At 37.5% G+C, this 21048-nt stretch overlaps 1 protein-coding gene across 2 annotated transcripts in view; it reads left to right on the top strand.

The window, feature by feature from the left end:
* LOC115232078 (probable ATP-dependent RNA helicase DDX49) overlaps nucleotides 1–21048 on the top strand; it is a 700146-nt gene that overhangs the window by 648325 nt on the left and 30773 nt on the right. For both annotated transcript variants that reach the window (XM_036511346.1, XM_029801952.2), the window contains 2 exons: nucleotides 12756–12844; nucleotides 14641–14712. In XM_036511346.1, the coding sequence (XP_036367239.1) occupies nucleotides 12756–12844; nucleotides 14641–14712 (161 nt within the window). The remainder of the gene's footprint in view (nucleotides 1–12755; nucleotides 12845–14640; nucleotides 14713–21048) is intronic.

Below are 21048 nucleotides of genomic sequence, written 5' to 3'. Positions count from 1 at the left end.
TGAAGAAAATAATATATTTTTCCAATTGAGCCATTGTTTCATAAGTCTTTCAGAAATTTGTGATATTCTCTCGGTTTCTAAAAATTTTGTAAAAATAAAACCTATTTGAATCTATTTGGCAAAAAAAATAACTGTGTATCATTTGAAGAGATTGAACTTACCGCTTAACATAAAAGTGTTGGTCATCTAGATTGGGCTTGTCATCTTGCAAAGATTATAAATATTAGAACTTTGTTACAAATTACATGTTTTGAGCCTAGGGTCAGGGACTATTTTTACAAGAAAACCTGTTGCATTTAATTCAGCTGTTAACCTGGTTACATATTGAAAAATTCACACACACACATACACACACACACATACACACACACACACATATATAAAACAAAACAGGAAGCTGGAAAAAAATTTTTGGTTTTTTTTTATTTTCCACTATAAATGATTCATTTGCTAATACAATAATATATAGGCATAGGAGTGGCTGTGTGGTAAGTAACTTGCTTCCCAACCACATGGTTCCGAGTTCAGTCCCACTGCATGGCACCTTGGACAAGTGTCTCCTACTATAGTCCTGGGCCGACCAAAGCCTTGTGAGTGGATTTGATAGACGGAAACTGAAAGAAGCCTGTCGTATATATGTATATGTATGTGTGTGTGTATGTTTGTGTGTCTGTGTTTGTCCCACCAACATTGCTTGACAACCGATGCTGGTGTGTTTACATCCCCGTAACTTAGCAGTTCGGCGAAAGAGACCGATAGAATTAGTACTAGGCTTACAAAGAATAAGTCCTAGGGTCGATTTGCTCGACTAAAGGCGGTGCTCCAGCATGGCCACAGCCAAATGGCTGAAACAAGTAAAAGAGTGTAAAAGACAAATCACAGAATTGACCATGCTGGATAAACTTGTTGGAAATTTCCTTTAAATTCTTCATAGAATCAAATAATACAAGATTTACACTTGGATGAAGCATTTATATATAGTTAGTAACCAGAGCACAGCTTGGATTTTCCCCTACCTGCATAATGCGCACATAAAAAATATGTCACTTTACTAATTACCGCTCTATTCATCTGAAATAAAAATATAGGCGCAGGAGTGGCTGTGTGGTAAGTAGCTTGCTAACCAACCACATAGTTCCGGGTTCAGTCCAACTGCGTGGCATCTTGGGCAAGTGTCTTCTGCTATAGCCCCAGGCCGACCAATGCCTTGTGAGTGGATTTGGTAGACGGAAGCTGAAAGAAGCCTGTCGTATATATGTATATATATGTATGTATCTGTGTGTGTGTTTGTGTGTCTGTGTTTGTCCCCCTAGCATTGCTTGACAACCGATGCTCTTGTGTGTTTACGTCCCCATCGCTTAGCGGTTTGGCAAAAGAGACCGATAGAATAAGTACTGGGCTTACAAAGAATAAGTCCCGGGGTCGATTTGCTCGACTAAAGGCGGTGCTCCAGCATGGCCGCAGTCAAATGACTGAAACAAGTAAAAGAGTAAAGAAAAGAGTATAGAAAGTTAGTTAACAGAATCCCAGATAGCCAACTAATAGGATTTAGTGGACCCTGTATATGTAGTCAAGACCATTAACTCTCAACAATGAACTTCGTGCTTTTACTGTGTGCTCTGAGCAGTGTTATTCATTGTTGTAAACATCATCTGGATGTGAAATTGAAACTGATTTATTGGCCACAATTATGGCTTCATTTGCTCTTGTAGGTACATTTACCTTGATAGATTACTGACTTATTGAGGGTGAGAATTCTATATCTTCTACTCAACACAATAGATACTGGAAATAATCACCAGCCCTATAAATTTCTCATTCGAGTGTTATACATTCACTGTCTTTAATATACTTGTAACTGCTTAAAATTAATCTCAGGCAGCATCATCACTATCGTCAATGTGATTTACAAGAGAAGTAGATTGAAATTTTGAAATATTATATGTTAATCCTCAAGACGTAATAATGAATGAAAGTTTGGCAAATGCACATTTGTTTAATGTAGGACATTATATACATAAAACATGCACAATGGACCAGTGGTTAGGACATCAGACTCACGATCGGAAGATCGTGGTTTCGATTCCCAGACCGGGTGTTGTGTGTGTTTATTGAGTGAAAACACCTAAAAAAGCACCACAGGGCTCCGGCAGGGGGTGGTGGCAACCCCTGTTGTACTCTTTCGCCACAACTTTCACTCTCTTTTCTTGTTTCTTGAGTAATGCTGTGATGGACTGGCATCCCGTCCAGCTGGGGGGAACACATATGCTACGGAAACCGGGCCCATGTGCCTGGCTAAGCTTGAAAAATGCGAGGTTTTTTTATGTACGTTTTATGGATGGATAGTAGTGCTGTGCATCACAAATTTTTGGTGGTGGTGGTCATTGAATGCCCATCATCATCATCATCACCAGTCAGTTGGTGTCAGTGGGAGTTTTTCTGGGGCAGTTGTCTTCTGGCCAGACATCCTTCACGTTGCTAACCCTCATTCATTTCCAAGTAAGGTCATATTTTTTTTTTTTTTTCCTCCTGGATGGACATATTTTCATGGAAGACCAAAAATGAATGACACTGCTTGTATGATAGTGACACTCGCTTACGACTATAATGTGACGCCAAGCACACACCCCCACCACCACCACAACCACCACCACTACACACATTGAATAGACTCCTTGTGGTTTCTTTGTGGCAAATCCACTCACAAGGCTTTGGCTGACCCTGTGCCAATCTATTTGATATGTTTATTATTGAACACATGACCAAGTCACAAGACAGGAATTATCTTCTCATTAGTTCTTAGATTATATTAACCTTCCAAATTATTAGGATCATTACTTATTTTCTTCCTTCAAACAACAGTTTTTATTTCAACTGAAGTAGATAAAATTTTCAATAGTAGCAAAGAATACTACATTTAGTATTAGTGCTTTTTTCTTTTGTTGTTTTTTTTTATCATACTTAAAATGTGTTCTCTTTTTGGGAAGCTTTCTTTCACTGTTTATGACATTTTTTCAATCTGTCATGTGTCAGGAAATGTGTGTTCCCAGACCCATTAGCTGCTATAATTTACTAAGATACTAAAGTAATGTGCACCTTGGAGAGGGACGCAATATAACTTCTGATGGCAACCATAAAACAATAATGTTGGTACCAGAATGACTGCCTTCTGGCAATGAAATTGTTATAAAAACTACAGTAATTCATTAACATAAACTCCAGTACGAAATTTATTCTATTCATCACTCTCTCCCTCACATATAACTAAAACAGTCTTAATTGCTTTTTTTTTTCTTTCTTTTTCCCTCCATTTTTTTATAGCTTTTTGTTGCTTAAACATTGTAAGCTAAAACAAAGAGAAAAATAACATACAAACAACCAGGTCTTGGGGTGGCCAATTGCATTACTTGCTTGCACGTGTGAGCTTGTGCATTTGTGTCAGCAGGCATTAGAATGTTGTAATGAGCAGTTGACATTGTCATGTGAAATTTAAGTTTTTAGAATATTGATACGCAGCAAAATATAGATTGGCCACCAAAGGACATTTTCCTTTTAGCCATAAAAGATTTTGTTTGGTAGTATTGGAGTCGGTGTTATAAGGTTAATAGATAGCAATTTATTCGCGACAGAAAAGTGTGAAAATAACTTTATTATGGAACTCATCAGTATGAAATTTAATGCAGAAATATTTTGCAACAGGCATTGACTGCTTCACAGCTGCAGTGGATGCATCTCTGAAATTATTCCCTCTGGGGAAGTGAAAGCAGTTAACATGTTTACCATTGACAGAGAAAGCACTTTCAGCCTGTAAGAGGAAATTATTGCCTTGACTGCTCCATAACCTATAATCAATCCTGAAATATTAACTCTTACTTAATTGATATGTTAAGCCTGATTGTCTTTGTTCACATTAGCTAGAAAGGGCAAGTCTTGATGTAATAATCCGTTCTTAAGCTATATCATGTAAATTTATTAGAATTGTGATTGTCATCGCTCGCTCAAAATTTCCAGTACATCTTTTGTCTTGTGTTTCAGCAATTACATTTTGTGAATTTAAAGTTACTTAACTATGCTAATTTTAGGCCATGCTTTTATAAAGGGCAGGTACAGTAAAGGAAGAGCTCGTAACGAACTCAATACATGTTTAGTACTAATTTTATCAATGCCGAGATCATAAAACACAATGTTGGCCTATATTAAAATGTTTCGGGCTTAATTAAATACTGTAAACTATTTAATTTAACTGTCTTCTTCTTTTCTATTTCTATCACTCCAATACTTTTGTGAACTTAAATGTGTAACTGATATGAAGATGCCTTCGGATCATATTAGCTATCTCCTCATTGATTATTAGATGGCCTTTGGTTCAGCTATGAACAAGGACGAAGACTTTCTGCAATTTGCAAATAACATTTCAATTTAAGGCATTTGTCATTCTGGAAAATGGTCGCATTTCATGAAGAAAAGCTGAGAATGTGTGTGTGTGTGTGTGTGTGTGTGTGTGTGCTTGTCTTCTCTCTTCTTCTTGATTCAGTCATTGTACTCTAGGAGGCGCAATGGCCCAGTGATTAGGGCAGCGGACTCGTGGTCATAGGATCGCGGTTTCGATTCCCAGACCAGGTGTTGTGAGTGTTTATTGAGCGAAAACACCTAAAAGCTCCACGAGGCTCCGGCAGGGGATGGTGGTGATCCCTGTTGTACTCTTTCACCACAACTTTCTCTCACTCTTACTTCCTGTTTCTGTTGTACCTGTATTTCAAGGGGCCGGCCTTGTCACTCTCTGTGTCACGCTGAATATCCCCGAGAACTACGTTAAGGGTACATGTGTCTGTGGAGTGCTCAGCCACTTACACGTTAATTTCACGAGCAGGCTGTTCCGTTGATTTGGATCAACCGGAACCCTCGTCGTCGTAACCGACGGAGTGCTTCCATCCATTGTACTCTGATCATGCTAGGGCAGCACCTCAAATGGTTTAGTTCAGGATTCAGGGAACTTTTTTAACCAATTATCCCAAAATGTATTTACTTACGCCAACGTTACTCCCTTGGATTTGAAAGGTAAAAAAACATAGAATCTTTGAAGGAACATGTTTTTTATATTATTTTACTTATGTCAAATGAGTCCTCCTTAACCTCCAAGAATTTCATTTTTACCCCACTTGGGGTAATTTACCCCGGTTCACCGACCCCTGGTTTAGTTGAACAAGTCAGCCCCAGTACTTTTTTTAAAGCCTGTTACTTATTTTATCTCATACTCTTTACTGAACTGCAAAGTCATGGGGGACATAAATAAACCAACACTAGTTGTCAAGCAGTGGCAAAGGGACAAACACATAGCCATATTCATTTACATATATATATATATATATCATCATCATCATCATTTAGTGTCCGCTTTCCATGCTAGCATGGGTTGGACGGGTCAACTGGGGTCTGTGAAGCTGGAAGGCTTCGTCAGGCCCAGTCAGATCTGGCAGTGTTTCTACGGCTGGATGCCCTTCCTAACGCCAACCACTCCGCGAGTGTAGTGGGTGTTTTTTACGTGCCACCTGCACAGGTGCCAGACAGAGCTGGTGAACGGCCACGAACGGATGGTGCTTTTACGTGTCACCGGCACGGGGGCCAGCCGAGGCTGACAACAAACACGAACGGATGGTACTTTTACATGTCACCAACATGGGGCCAGACAGAGCTGGCAAACGGCCACGAACGGACGGTGCTTTTACGTGTCACCGGCACAGGGGCCAGCTGAGGCTGGCAACGGATGGTGCTTTTACGTGCCACCGACACGGGGCCAGACAGAGCTGGCAAACGGCCACGAACGGACGGTGCTTTTACGTGTCACCGGCACGGGGCCAGGCGAGGCTGGCAACGAACACGAACGGATGGTGCTTTTACGTGCCACCGACACGGGGGCCAGGCAGAGCTGGCAAACAGCCACGAGCGAATGGTGCTTTTACGTATCACCGGCACGGGTGCCAGACGAGGCTGACAGCGGACACGAAGAGATGGGTCACTTAACCCCTGCTTTCTGATATATGATTTGATTTTGATTGTTCTCACTGGTCTTGCCGGGTCTTCTCACGCACAGCATACTTCCATAGGTCTCGGTCTCTGGTCATTTCCTTGGTGAGACCTAGAGTTCGAAGGTCATGCTTCACCACCTCGACCCAGGTTTTCCTGGGTCTACCTCTTCCACAGGTCCCCTCAACTGCCAGGGTGTGGCACTTTTTCACACACCTATCTTCATCCATTCTCACCACATGACCATACCAGCGCAATCGTCTCTCTTGCACACAACATCTGATGCCTCTTAGGTCCAACTTTTCTCTCAAGGTACTTACACTCTGTCGACTATGAACACTGACATTACACATCCAACGGAGCATACTAGCTTCATTTCTCGTGAGCTTACACATGTCCTCAGCAGTCACGGCCCATGTTTCACTGCCATGTAGCATGGCTGTTTGTACACATGCATCATACAGTCTGCCTTTTACTCTGAGCGAGAGGCCTTTAGTCACCAACAGAGGTAAGAGCTCCCTAAACTTTGCCCAGGCTATTCTTACTCTAGCCGTTACACTTTCAGCACACCCACCCCCACTACTGACTTGGTCACCAAGATAACGGAAGCTATCAACTACTTCTAGTTTTTCCCCCTGGAAAGTAACGGAAGTTGTTTTCTGCAGATTTTCAGAGGTTAATGCTCCCGAGCATCTGCCACATACAAAAACCATCTTCCTAGTTAGCCTTCCTATGATATTGCTGCACCTCTTATGTGTCCATAGCTTACACTTGGTGCATCTTATAGAGTTTCTACCTACACCTTTTCTACAGATCGAGCAGGGCCATCTACCTGAAGGCGTTTGTGATTTGTCTACCTTCCTACTTATTACGACTTTGGTTTTAGCTAGGTTGAGTCTAAGGCCCTTCGATTCTAAACCATGCTTCCACACCTGAAACTTCTTCTCCAGTTCTGATAATGACTCAGCAATTAGAGCAAGGTCATCAGCATAGAGGAGCTCCCAGGGGCATCCTGTCTTGAATTCCTCCGTTATTGCCTGGAGGACTATGATAAATAGGAGGGGGCTGAGGACTGAGCCTTGGTGGACCCCTACCTCTACCCGGAATTCTTCACTGTACTCATTGCCAACCCTCACCTTACTAGCAGCGTCCCTGTACATGGCTTGCACAGCTCTCACTAACCATTCATCTATTCCTAGTTTCCTCATTGACCACCATATGAGGGATCGGGGGACCCTGTCGAAGGCTTTCTCCATGTCAACAAAAGCCAGGTACAGGGGCTTATCTTTGGCTAGGTATTTCTCCTGCAGCTGCCTTACCAGGAATATAGCATCAGTGGTACTTTTCCCTGGCACGAAACCAAACTGCATCTCATCTAAACTAACTCTCTCTCTAATTAGTTGGCTTATGACCCTCTCTGTAACCTTCATCCCCTGATCCAACAGCTTGATACCTCTAATTATTTGTATCTAGGGCATCACCTTTACCTTTGTAGCAGTTGACTATTATGCTGCTACACCAGTCATTGGGTATGACTCCTTCATGTATCACCTGATTAACTATACAGGTGACTAGGCTATAGCCGACACTACCAGATATTTTGAGCATCTCTGCAGTGATACCTGATGGGCCTGGGGCTTTCCCTGTCTTTATGCTTCTAATTGCCTTAGCTACCAAGGAACTATCAACCCTGATAGCTGGTCCCTCTGTTGGGTCAACATTCGGTAGACTCTCTTTATCTCATTCATTTTCTTTATTCAGCAACCTTTCATAGTGGCGTCTCCAAGCCGCTCTCTTTGCATCCTCGTTTAGCGCAAGTGAACCATCTTCCATGCAAACACACTTCTCTCCCACCACATCACAATTCTCTCTCACACACTGTCTTGCAACGCGAAACCATAGATAGATAGATAGATAGACATTTACACACAAATACACACACACACACACGAGATAGTGATGACAGAGGGCAAACAATGGTTCTGCTATGAACATAATTATCTTACAACTGTTTCTGCTATAAGATGCAATAGAATCTTAATTGAGTGACTGAATAACATCCTGTAGCTTCCTTAGAACCTCTGATGAACCTTATAGCAGAAACACCTGTAAGCTGATGAAGTTAATAACATAACCACTGTTTTTCCTGCATCATCTCTATTCTTTTATTACTAGTCTATGCTCATCTAACACTTTGTTCTCAAACGTAGTATATTGAGTTCTGCACCAGGTCATTAGCCTTGCAATTTCTAAATGAAATACATATGTGTGTGTGTGTGTATGTGTGCGTGTGTGTGTATGCATGCATATATGTATTTCATTTAGAAATTACAAGGCTAATGACCTGGTGCAGAACTCATGTATGTATGTATATACTCATATGTATACACACACACATATGTATGTATATATATATATATATGAGTGTGTGTATATACATACATGCATACACACACAAATATATACACCCACACACACACATATATGTATATATACATATATATATGTATGTATATATACATATCTATACACATGTATATGCACACACACACACACACACACACACACACACACATATATATATACACATATGAAGATATATGCATCTATATATATGTAAACTTGTAGCCAGACATTTTGCAGACAATTTTTTCTCTTGTCTTCCTTTTAACATTTTATTGAAAAGTCATCTGGATGAAAGCATTCAACCAGAAAAAATAAGCATTGAAATATTTGGCAGGGAGGAAGGCATTGTGGAATGATCCTTTTAAGAACTGAAATTCGTCTATACTATGATTTCAATATCATTTTTTTTTTTTTCTATAGAAAAGCTCTTCTATCTGTTCCGATTCCGCCATTTGGTCAAACATTCAATACCAGATTTATTTGTAGTTAATGGCTCCATAAGTGATACAATGTTATTTTCAACTCTACCACTTACATGGCTTCGGCTGAATTGCTTCACTATCTTTCTTTTACTCACAATATGTGTATGTGTGTGTGTGTATGTGTATATATATATATATATATATATATATATGTGTGTGTGTGTGTACATATATTTATATGCTTATATAGGTGTATACATCTATATATATATATATATATATATATATATATATATATATATATATATAAATATATATATATACATATATTTATATGCTTATATATGTGTATGCTTATATATGTGTATACATATATATATATATATATAGAGAGAGAGAGAGAGAGAGAAGGAGAGAGAGTATATATATGTTTGTGCATTTATATAAATTATAAATATGCATGCACATGAACACACTCAAATGCACACTTGCAGAACAAACAAATTTTTTAAATTTTGGTATATATACATATAATGTAAGTGGTACTCCAGCATGGCCGTAGCCATGTGACTGAAACAAGTAAAAAAATAAAAGAATATGTATATATATATTTATATTTATATGTCTACATATATTTATGTGCATATATGTGAGTGTATATATATATATATATATATATGCACGCACACACATATATATTCGCTTTCTTTTCTTTCTTTTTTTTTCCTGTTCTGCGGTTATCAACCTCAGTGCGTAATTCTTTTGTTAACACAACAAATGAAACAGACATCTCTACTCAACTTGATAAACCATATGTTGTACAGAAAGTTATTGCCTACCTATAAACTCCAGTGCAGTATTGGAAATAAATAAACAGAAAGTTATTACAGATTATTTAAGTATCTCTTGTATTAATTTCGTAACTTTCAATGGAGCGGGGGGAGTTTGTGTTTGTCAAGACTCGTTTGTTTTCTTTGTTAGTCGAAAATTATATTAATTATGTAGAAATGTTTCTTTTGTGCTTGTTTTGTTTTCGAAAATTGTATATATTAAGCAGATGTCTAAAACTATTTACAATATATTGCAATCTACTTCTCACACACACACTATCATTATTATTATTATTATCATTATTATTATTATTATTATTATTATCATTATCATTATTATTATTATTATTATCATTATTATTATTATTATTATTATTATTATTATTATTATTATTATTCAGTAGTTTTATTTTAATAGCGTGCTTTCACTTCACTACCGAGCGCAGCTCTGTGTGCCTTGGGTATGTGCTGTGATTTGTTGTGATGCTCTGATGGTTACTGTATGGAAAGTGTTCTGCGTAGGATGTGTGCAGTGCCTAGTAGTGCAATTTTCTGTATGTTATATGTGTTTGTAAGTCCTGGTGTTTTTGTTATGTATTTGTCTGAATATTTTTTTATCATTATTATTATTATTATTATTATTATTATAACAAAATTCAGCTGGTATGAATTTTGTTTTCTATCCTCTTGGGGTTAATATAAGTACTAATCAAGCACTAGCATTCATTGATGACGCCAATCAACCCTTCCCCAAGATTTCAGTCCTTGTGCCATGAAGGATTATTATTAGTTTTTTTTTATTTTCAGTTTTGTTTTCATTTCTTGCTGAGTATCTTTGCAACACCTAGAGCAAAGAAACTTTGGCCCTCGTGCCAGTGGCACGTAAAAGCACCCACTATTCTCTCGGAGTGGTTGGCGTTAGGAAGGGCATCCAGCTGTAGAAACTCTGCCAGATCGGATTGGAGTCTGGTGCAGCCATCTGGTTCACCAGTCCTCAGTCAAATTGTCCAACCCATGCTAGCATGGAAAGTGGACATTAAACGATGATGATGATGATTATAATTATTGTTATTATCATTATTATAGTAGTGAACTGGCGGAATCGTTAGCACACCATACAAAATGCTTAACGGTATTTCACTTGTCGTTACATTCTGAGTCCAAATTCCACTGCTCTCATCCCTTTGAAGTCAATAAATTAAGTACCAGTTGCGTACTGGTTTCGAACTAAACAACTGCCCCCCCCCCTCCCCCAATTTCAAGCTTTGTGCCTATTGTAAGAAAGGTTTATTATTATTATTATTATTTTGAGGAGGACAAGTCGATTACATCGACCCCCCCTCCTCCCCCCAAATATCAAGCCCTGTGGCTTTAATAGAAAGAATTAATTGGTGAAGAGTTACATAAATCCTTCTTTTAAAATATTATTATTATTATTATCAAGTCGGTGAGCTGATAGATTTGTTATTGTACCAAATGAAGTTCTTAGTGGCATTTCGTTCACCCTTAATTTCTGAGTTTAAACTCTACTGAGGTTGACTTTGCCTTTCATCCTTTTGGTTCCATGAAATAAATAACGGTTATGCACTGGGGTTGATGTAATTGACTAGACACCTCCCCCAAAATTTCAGGCCTTTTATCATGATTATCATTATTATTATTGCCTTTTATCATCATATCTATAAAAGGGAGGATGTGTGTGCATGCGTTTGTGTGTGCATGCGTTTGTGTGTGCATGCGTTTGTGTATGCATGCGTTTGTGTGTGCATGCGTTTGTGTGTGCATGCGTTTGTGTGTGCATGCGTTTGTGTGTGTATGTGTACGTGATTGTTATTTATGCACATCCACAAATTCCAAACAAAAACGATTTTATTCACTTTATCGATTGCATTCTCACCTGGAATCGATTTTTGTAATTTTTTCAAGACTTATACATACCCTGATACCGTCGGTATCTAATATATCAAATTTGAGCGCAATCGGATGGAGGATGCCCGAGATCCTAGAAGACACACACACACAGACAGACAGAACTTATTTTATATAATATATATATATATATCTGGGTCCCTTGGCCTCTTGAGATAAAGTTTGACAGTTGTTCTGCTGATGAGTCCTATTGTGGCAGAAACTCCCATGCTTGCATTCAGTCAGTGGACCTGTGCTATCCCTTAACAACACGTCAACTTTTGAGAATTCTTGATTCTTGTGATAATCTCTTTCTCATATGAAGCTGCAGCAGAGGCAATTTTAATAAACCAATATGTTATATGTTCTATGTATGCGTGTGTATATTTATATATGTGTGTTTGTATATTTGTATGTGTGTGTATATATTTATATATGTACATATGTGTTTGTATATGTGTATATGCATGTATGTATGTATGTGTGTGTGTATACATGTTTATGTGTATATATGAATATATATGTATGTGCATGTATAGATAATTGTATGTGTGTGTGTATAGATATATGTATGTATATGTCTGTATGTGTGTGTATGAATATGTGTATGTGTGTGTATATATATGTATGTTGGTGTGTGCATGTATATATATATATGTATGTGGTTGTGTGTATGTATGTGTATGTGTGTGTGTATATATATATATATGTGTGTGTGTACATACAAACACACACATATATATGATTTTTTTTTATTCTTGAATATATATTTTTTTTTGAATCAATGTCTGCAGCTTTTATACAGAGTCTTCAAACTATTTATTAACTAATAAACTAAATCCTCACTATTTACGAGTTTGTTTCAAATAGAAGATTAGTGATCAAAACAACTTGGATATTAATTTTGTCTGCTTTTCAAAGTCTTCATACTGATAAAATATTTAAAAAGAAGGAGAGAAAAAAAAAAAAACGAGAGAAAAATACAAACAATAAAGCCAAAAGTGAAACATTCTGATATCCTGGTATTGAGTTTAAAATCTTCCCTCATTACTGCGTTGTTATATATTTTGCTGTCTCCAAGTGCAGTATTCACTAACAAAAACATAATTAGTTATTAAATGCTTCTCCGTGTGTATTGACTAATTTCTGTGTTTCCTTTCTTCAGATACTAAACTAAGCCTGTATGAAGTCAATGAAAAGGAAGTTACTAAAATTCTTGTTGACGTTATGATGGCTAAAAGTGAAGCAGAAATTGTAAGTATTATGGTCTGGGTGACAAAGTACCGTTTCACTTGCGGACAATCAAGTTCATGGCTGTCTGATAAACAAAAGCATTTCATTGAAAAACACTCTGGATGCACTTGTTTTTTTGTTGGTTTTTTGGGGGTTTTTTTTTACCTCCACCCCTTAACTTCACCGTTTCTTTCATCCTCATCATCATCGCTCCTATTTCTATCACTGTCTCCATCTTTTTCAACACACTTATTAGCTGTTGTTATCTCTATAACCATTCTAATCATTATCATGAATCAACATACACAACTTTCAGAAGTAACAACAACTTCCCTACTACTGTTACCAAGACCAACACTGTAGTAGTAGTAGCAGCAGTAGTAGTAGTAGTAGTAGTAGTAGTAGCAGCAGCAGCAGTAGTGGTAACCATCAACAACAACACTATAATTAACACCGTTTCCTATTATTATTACTACAGCTAGTCAGTTCAACCACTGTAAACAACATCAATATAACGACTTTTATCATCAACATCTTATTTACCATTATCCTTGTAATAATTTCTTATTATATTATCTCTGCTATTGTCCTTAGAAAAACCAAATCCATAAACAAAAGCAATTCTTATTGGGACAGGTGGTTGATTTCAAGATTGCTAATGTTTATTTTTAACCTAGTCACTCTCTTTGCTGAAGATTTAGTGAAAGTGTGTTCTGCAACTAAGTTCTAAACAGGAGCAAGAATAGAATGCGCTCGTTAATTCATGTATCTCATTGTAAGTGTGCAATTAAGCATAAGTTTTAGTTCAACTCAAAGCCTTTCTCACACTTCTGACGTCATTAATTAACCCATTTTTTAACCAAATATTTCTTATGAAAGACACCGTGCCTAGATTAATTTTGAATTTTATCAAGAATTTGGAGCTATTTAGTTTAATCATTAATTAGTTTCTATTAGTCAGAAACCTTACAGAGAACTCATTTCGTGAGTCTAGACCAGGCATGGACACCCTTTTTGAAAAGTGGGGCCATACAAGATGTGACTTATCATCAGTCTTGCTGTAGTAGTGAAAAATAAACAATATCAAGATAATTTTATGTGAAGTGTGCCTTTCAGAAAGTTTTATGGGCTGCACTGTACCTATGGCTCGTCTAAACTTGCAAAACAGATGATATTTCTATAGCGCTATTGCTTTCATAATAAAGTATGCATTCTACGTGATTGTACATTGAATCCTTAATTGAATTGTAGTCTTCCCAGATCTATACTGAGCTTAACTTATGTATTAATATGCTAGAGACTTCACAGAGTGAGATAATTTAAGACAGCATAGTAACAAAGTGAACCTCATATCAAACAGCACTGCCTGCATCTAGGACCCAGAGTTCTACTGTCCACTGTTATACAAACTAGTGTAGAATTATATTATAATCCTTACCATTTTGTATGCAAAAGATAATCCTGTTATTTTCATCTTTTCAATACCACTCACCTCTGGGTTTATAATACAGATCCTCCTGTTTTAGCCCCTTCAGTCATGGATAAAAAAGTAAAAATATTTTTTTCAATAACAGCAGTAAATTTGCTTGTATATGATGTATTTGCATTGAGTATGATACCAAGATGGCTCTTTTGAATTTGTTTTCATACTTTTATCAGTAGTTCAATTTTTGATTATATTTTAACTATTTACTGTATAATACCTAAAGCAGTGGTGCTAAAGTTTTAAAATAAATGCATATAAAACCGATACATGACATTTATAGCTAAATTTATTATACCAGTTCAACTCTTTTTTTTTTAATTGTTTTTTGAAGGTGCTGGATGAAAGAAATTTTGGGGAATATAAATGGATACATAAACGCAAACGAGCTATCTTAGAAGGAGAGGTAAGAAATGCATTTCTTCAATTAATTTTTCTTTACAGATGCTTTTTTCTTTCAGTAACCAATTACAATCTCTTTCTCAGTTAGTAACATATCATCATCATCATCATCGTTTAACGTCCATTCTCCATGCTAGCATGGGTTGGACGGTTCGACTGGGGATCTAGGAAGCCAGAAGTTTGCACCAGGCTCCAGTCTTATCTGGCAATGTTTCTACAGCTGGATACCCTTCCTAACGCCAACCACTCCATGAGTGTAGTGGGTGCTTTTTACGTGCCACCTGCACAGGTGCCAGGCGAGGCTGGCAACGGCCACAGCTGGATTGTTGCATTTTACGTGCCACCGGCACGGAAGCCAGTCGGGGTGGCACTGGCATCGGCCACAATTCGGATGATGCTTTTTACGTACCACCAGCACGGAAGCCAGTCGAGGCGGCGCTGGCATCGGCCACATATATATATATATATATATAATATATATATATATATATATAAATATATAGGGTTAGGTGTGACTGTGTGGTAAGAAGCTTGCTTCCCAACATGGTTCCAGGTTCAGTCCCACTGTGTTGCACCTTGGGCAAGTGTCTTCTACTATAGCCTCAGGCCGACCAAAGCCTTGTGATTGGATTTGGTAGACAGAAACTGAAAGAAGCCCGTCGTATATATGTATTTATATATGTATGTGTATGTATATGTTTGTGTGTCTGTGTTTGTCCCTCTAGCATTGCTTGACAACCGATGCTGGTGTGTTTACGTCCCCGTCACTTAGTGGTTCGGCAAATGAGACCGATAGAATAAGTACTGGGCTTACAAAGAATAAGTCCCAGGGTCGATTTGCTCGACTAAAGGCGGTGCTCCAGCATGGCCGCAGTCAAATGACTGAAACAAGTAAAAGAGAGAGTAAAGAGAGATATGTGTATATATTGGTGAATGCGCATGGCTCAGTGGTTAGAGCGTCGAGTTTACGATCGTTACATGTTGCTCCAGTTCACTCAGCTGTAGAAATGAGTTGCGACGTCACACGTGCCAAGCTGTATCGGCCCCTTTGCCTTTCCCTTGGATAACACTGGTGGCGTGGAGAGGGGAGGCCGGTATGCATGGGCGACTGCTGGTCTTCCATAAACATCATTCCCCGGACTTGTCCCTGGGCGGGTAACTTTCTAGGCGCAATCCTATGGTCAGTCATGACCAAAAGAGGTTTCGGGATATATACATATATATATAGGTTGTAGGAGTGGCTCTGTGGTAAGTAGCTTGCTTACCAACTGCATGGTTCCGGGTTCAGTCCCATTGTGTGGCACCTTGGTCAAGTGTCTTCTGCTTTAGCCTCAGACCAATCAAAGCCTTGTGAGTGGATATTGTAAATGGAAACTGAAAAAAGCCTCTGTTCTGTGCCGGTGGCACATAATAAAAAGCACCATCCGAACGTGGCCGATGCCAGCACCGCCTTGACTGGCTTCTGTGCCGGTAGCACATAAAAAAAATAATAAAAAGCACCAACCGATTGTGGCCTTTGCCAGACCCCTCTGGCTCCTGTGCAGGTGGCACGTAAAAAGCACCCACTACACTCGCGGAGTGGTTGGCGTTAGGAAGGACATCCAGTGTAGAAACACTGCCAGACCAGACTGGAGCCTGGGGCAGCCCCTGGCTCCCCAGACCCTGGTCGAACCGTCCAACCCATGCTAGCGCGGAAAACGGACGTTAAACGATGATGATGATGATGATATATATATATATATATATTTGACTCACACTGCCAATTTTGGAACTGTGGCTCTAACTCAGAGAGCCACAAATTGCTGTTTGGATGTCGTACTTGAACATTGTTCATATAGTAAAATTTGACTAATTCTACAAATTTGTGTGTTTGCTTTAACTGTTAGCTCTTGTGCAGAACTGGTAGCTCTGGATGTTCACCCTAACAGTAGTCAATCAGCTGTTAATTGTTGATAGTTCTTATTTTCCAGCTGACTAACTAAGAAATGCTAAACTGCCTTTGGAGGATTTCATCAATACTATAATTATTTGGCCACTCAGTTTTTCAATTATTGCATACCTCTGACTGTGTATGTGTCTTTGAGAGAGAAAATATGTATATATGCGTGTGTGTGTGTGTGTGTGAATATATGCGCATGTATTTGTATGTTTGTGTGTGTAACGGCCACTAGCATATCCACCCCTACCGATGTAAATTTGTAATTTACTTGGTTGTACAGCCATTACTTGGAAGAAATAATCTTCATTGTATTCCACCCTAAGGGTAATTAATTTGATTCAGCTGAAAGCACACACACACACACACACATACACAAACGAGGAATGACAAGAAACTTAGTGCATTTTCGATAAGAACATACATAAGACACACAGACATATGCGTATATACAGATACTTGACTATACCTTAATATTTGTATGAACATATGTATAAATGAATAAATAAATAAATAAATAAATACATAGATAATTTAACTTCATCATCCAGATGTATATAGATATATCGGTGTATCCAACTGTAAATATACAAGATAAAAGTTATCTTCTGGGGACTGTTTTCATTTTCTTTAATTATTATTATTATTATTATTATTATTATTATTATTATTATCATTATCATCATCATTATTATTATTATCATTATTATTATTATTATTATCATTATTATTATCATTATTATTATTATTATTATTATTATTATTATTATTATGTATTTATTTATTATTATTATTTTTTATCCTTTTTTTTTACTCATTTTTTTTTTGTATTTTGTCTCGCCAAATTTGGTTTAAAAGTGGACAGTTAGCAAATATTAATAAGTTTCTGTTTGCTAACTTACTTGGCAAATGGCACTTTGAGTCTGATTTCATTTTGCTATTCATTGATTTCAACAATGCCTGTGAATTAAAGTAATTTTCAGGTGAGACACGTCTCCTCTTTGTGTCTATGTATGTGTGTTTAAGAGAGGGTGCTATGATGCTTTGTTCATATGTGTTAGAAGTAATTCTGTTCTGACAGCCTGAGAAAAAAACGAAAGTAAGTGATAGTGTTAATTTTTTTCCATTCTCTTATTGCATAGTTATTCCTTATTAGAGCTATGCTTAATGTCTTATCTCCTTCTTTAGAAACTCTATGCTCTCTCTTTCTCTATATATTTATATGTATGTGCATGTATATATACACAGCCACATATATACATACATACACATATAAATATAAATATATATATATATATGTTACTAATAATCTCACCATGTACATATGTTGACTGTAGTCGAGTAACCCAATTAGGAAAGCCTGCCAGACCACGTATACTGATCTGTCTTGTGTACTTATTGAGGATAAGAGCAATCTCCAGAATGCATAAACAGCCCAAGAGAGCGATGCATTCCGTCTATATTTGATATGATTGTGATAAAATGTAATTTTTCAATTAGCTTCCATCTTCGTCTGTTGTGTTTTTTGAATATTAATGATTTGGTTTCGCTTGTTACTATTTCTGTGCTGAGGATATAAAAGCATTGTTATTCATATAGCTTGGAAACACTTGTGTATTCAGTAGGGGAAATGTGAACTAGAAAAATATAGTGGAAATAAAGGGGGCGGATTTTGTAAATCTTCATTCTTGGGTTGAGTTTAGTTGAGGTGAAGTGAAACAAAAAGTTCACTTAAGGAACATCAAATTCAATAATGAAAGATGTTATTCACACCATATAGAAAACATATACTAGAAAAAGCTTATTTTAAAAATCAATAAAGTGCAAAAATAATAAATAGTAAATAGTAGTAGTATTTACCATTTATTACTATTTATTATTTTTGTACTTTATTGATTTTTAGTATAGGGTTTTTTTATAGTATATGTTTTCTATATGATGTGAATAACATCATTCATTATTGAATTGTTTAATAGAGGTTTTTCTCTAAATTATGAGTGGCTGTGTGGTAAGTAGCTTGCTAACCAGCCACATGGTTCCGGGTTCAGTCCCACTGCGTGGCATCCTGGGCAAGTGTCTTCTGCTATAGCCCCGGGCCAACCAATGCCTTGTGAGTGGATTTGGTAGACGGAAACTGAAAGAAGCCTGTCGTATATATGTATATATCTATATATATGTATGTGTGTGTATATGTTTGTGTGTCTGTGTTTGTTCCCCTGGCATTGCTTGACAACCGATGCTGGTGTGTTTACGTCCCCGTCACTTAGCGGTTCAGCAAAAAGAGACCGATAGAATAAGTACTGGGCTTACAAAAAGAATAAGTCCTGGGGTCGAGTTGCTCGACTAAAAGGCGGTGCTCCAGCATGGCCGCAGTCAAATGACTGAAACAAGTAAAAGAGTAAAAGAGTAAAGAGACATATTGTGAAATTTGATTCAGAATTGCTGAATTGAATTTTTCCCTGTAAGTTTGGAATTATATTCCGTACTATTATTATTATTATATATATATATATATCATCATCATCGTTGTTTAATATTTGCCTTCCATGCTGGCATGGGTAGGACATATATATATTCCACAGTGTTATAGAAAGTATCACTCTTGATCCAAATAATCTATGGGAAGATTTCAGAACAAAAGTATTTCAGGCTGCAAGTTCTTCAGCAGGATTTAAATCATGCAAGTCCAGTGACTGGTTTGCAGACAAATCACCAGAAATTCATGATCTACTTTTAGAAAAGCAAAATTTAAGCAATACACTTCTTTCTCAGTCCTTGAACCCCAACTCAAACAAAACTTAGAGAAAGCTGAAAGGAAAAGTGCAGTCAGCTCTAAGGGAAATTTATCAAGAATGGTGGAATGACAGAGCGAAAGGGGTGCATGAAGCAGCTGATAGAAATGATGCCAAGGGTTTGTGATCTTATGTTAAGGAGGTGTATGACCCAAAATCTTCTTCAAAAGCTCCAGTGAGAACATCAAATGGACATTTACTTTTGACTGACACCGCTTCTATTCATAAGCGCTGGATAGAACATTTTTCTGCACTTTTGAATAGACCATCATCCGTTGACATTGAGGATGATAGAAAATATCAAATACCTTCCAGCAATAGAGGAGATGACATTTGAACCAACTCTGAATAACATTTATTTAGCTGTAAACAAGCTGAATAACAATAAGTCCCCAGGGTCTGATGGAATCTGTGCAAAGGTTTTGAAATATGGGGGTGACAAAATGTTTGAACCCTTAAATATTAATTGATCACTGTTGGAGAACTGAGGAAATGCCCCAAGACTGGATTGATGCTATTTTAATCTTCTTGTATAAAGTGGGGCCAAAGGATCTGTGTGGTATATTTTTAGTTTGTTAGTCTGTCAAAGATCTTTCATCACACTCTTTGACCTTTTCAGCAACTTTCTGTCCTATGTGTCTCCGCTTGTCCTGCCTGTTCCATCTCAGGTAGAGATACATATGATAGGACAAAATGGAGTAGGCAGAGCCATCCTACTCAAGGGGACCCATCCTACTCAAGAAGACCTGTCCTCCACAGCAGAACTGTTAATGCTGCTGCCCACTGCTGAAGAGAATCAGCCTGTGCTGGTACTATATAAAAAACACCAATGCTGGTGCCACATAGAAGGTACCCATGCCAGCCCCACGTAAAATGCTTCCATGCTGGCACCACATAATAGCACCCATGCCAATACCATGTAAACAGTATCTAGTGCACTCTGTAAAGTGGTTGGCATTGGGAAGGGCATCCAACATAGAAACCAAGCCAAATCAGGTTGGAACCTGGTTCAACTTTTCTGCTTGCCAGCTGTGGTCAAAGTGTCCAACTCATGTTAGCATGGAAAACGGACATTAAAAGATGATGATAATGATGATGATGTCCTAGTTGCTGACACATAAAGCTCTCATATGACTTAAGCATCCTGTAACAAGGAACTTTATATTTGCTTTTTTTTTGTTGTTCTTGTAACTATTTTTATAATAATATCAATTATGCATTTATGTTGATTTTTAAATTAAGCATAAATTTCAAGTTGGTGCTAATTAAAATCATGAAATTTTTATTTTTTTTTTAATTTTCAAGCAGTCATTTGTTCTCTAGCTCCAGTCCAGTTATGACTGACCATTGTTTCGGATATAGTTTATTGTTTGTTCAATTCAAAAATGTTCTTGCTGTATTCTTAAAGACAGTAGAAAGCAAGTTGAGAGATTTAGCTGCTATTTGTAGGAGAACAAGGAACACATAGAGGCTCCATCATTTTGATTGTTTATTTATTGGAATTTTAAAGTAGTATTTGAACATACAGTGGAGGCACATGGTCTAGTGGTTAGAGCAGCGGACTCGCAGTCGAGGGATCGCAGGTTCGAATCGCAGACCAGGTAAAGTGTGT

Source organism: Octopus sinensis, linkage group LG2 (assembly GCF_006345805.1).
Source record: "Octopus sinensis linkage group LG2, ASM634580v1, whole genome shotgun sequence".
Lineage (NCBI taxonomy): Eukaryota > Metazoa > Mollusca > Cephalopoda > Octopoda > Octopodidae > Octopus > Octopus sinensis.
This window is presented reverse-complemented; position numbering and strand designations above follow the sequence as displayed.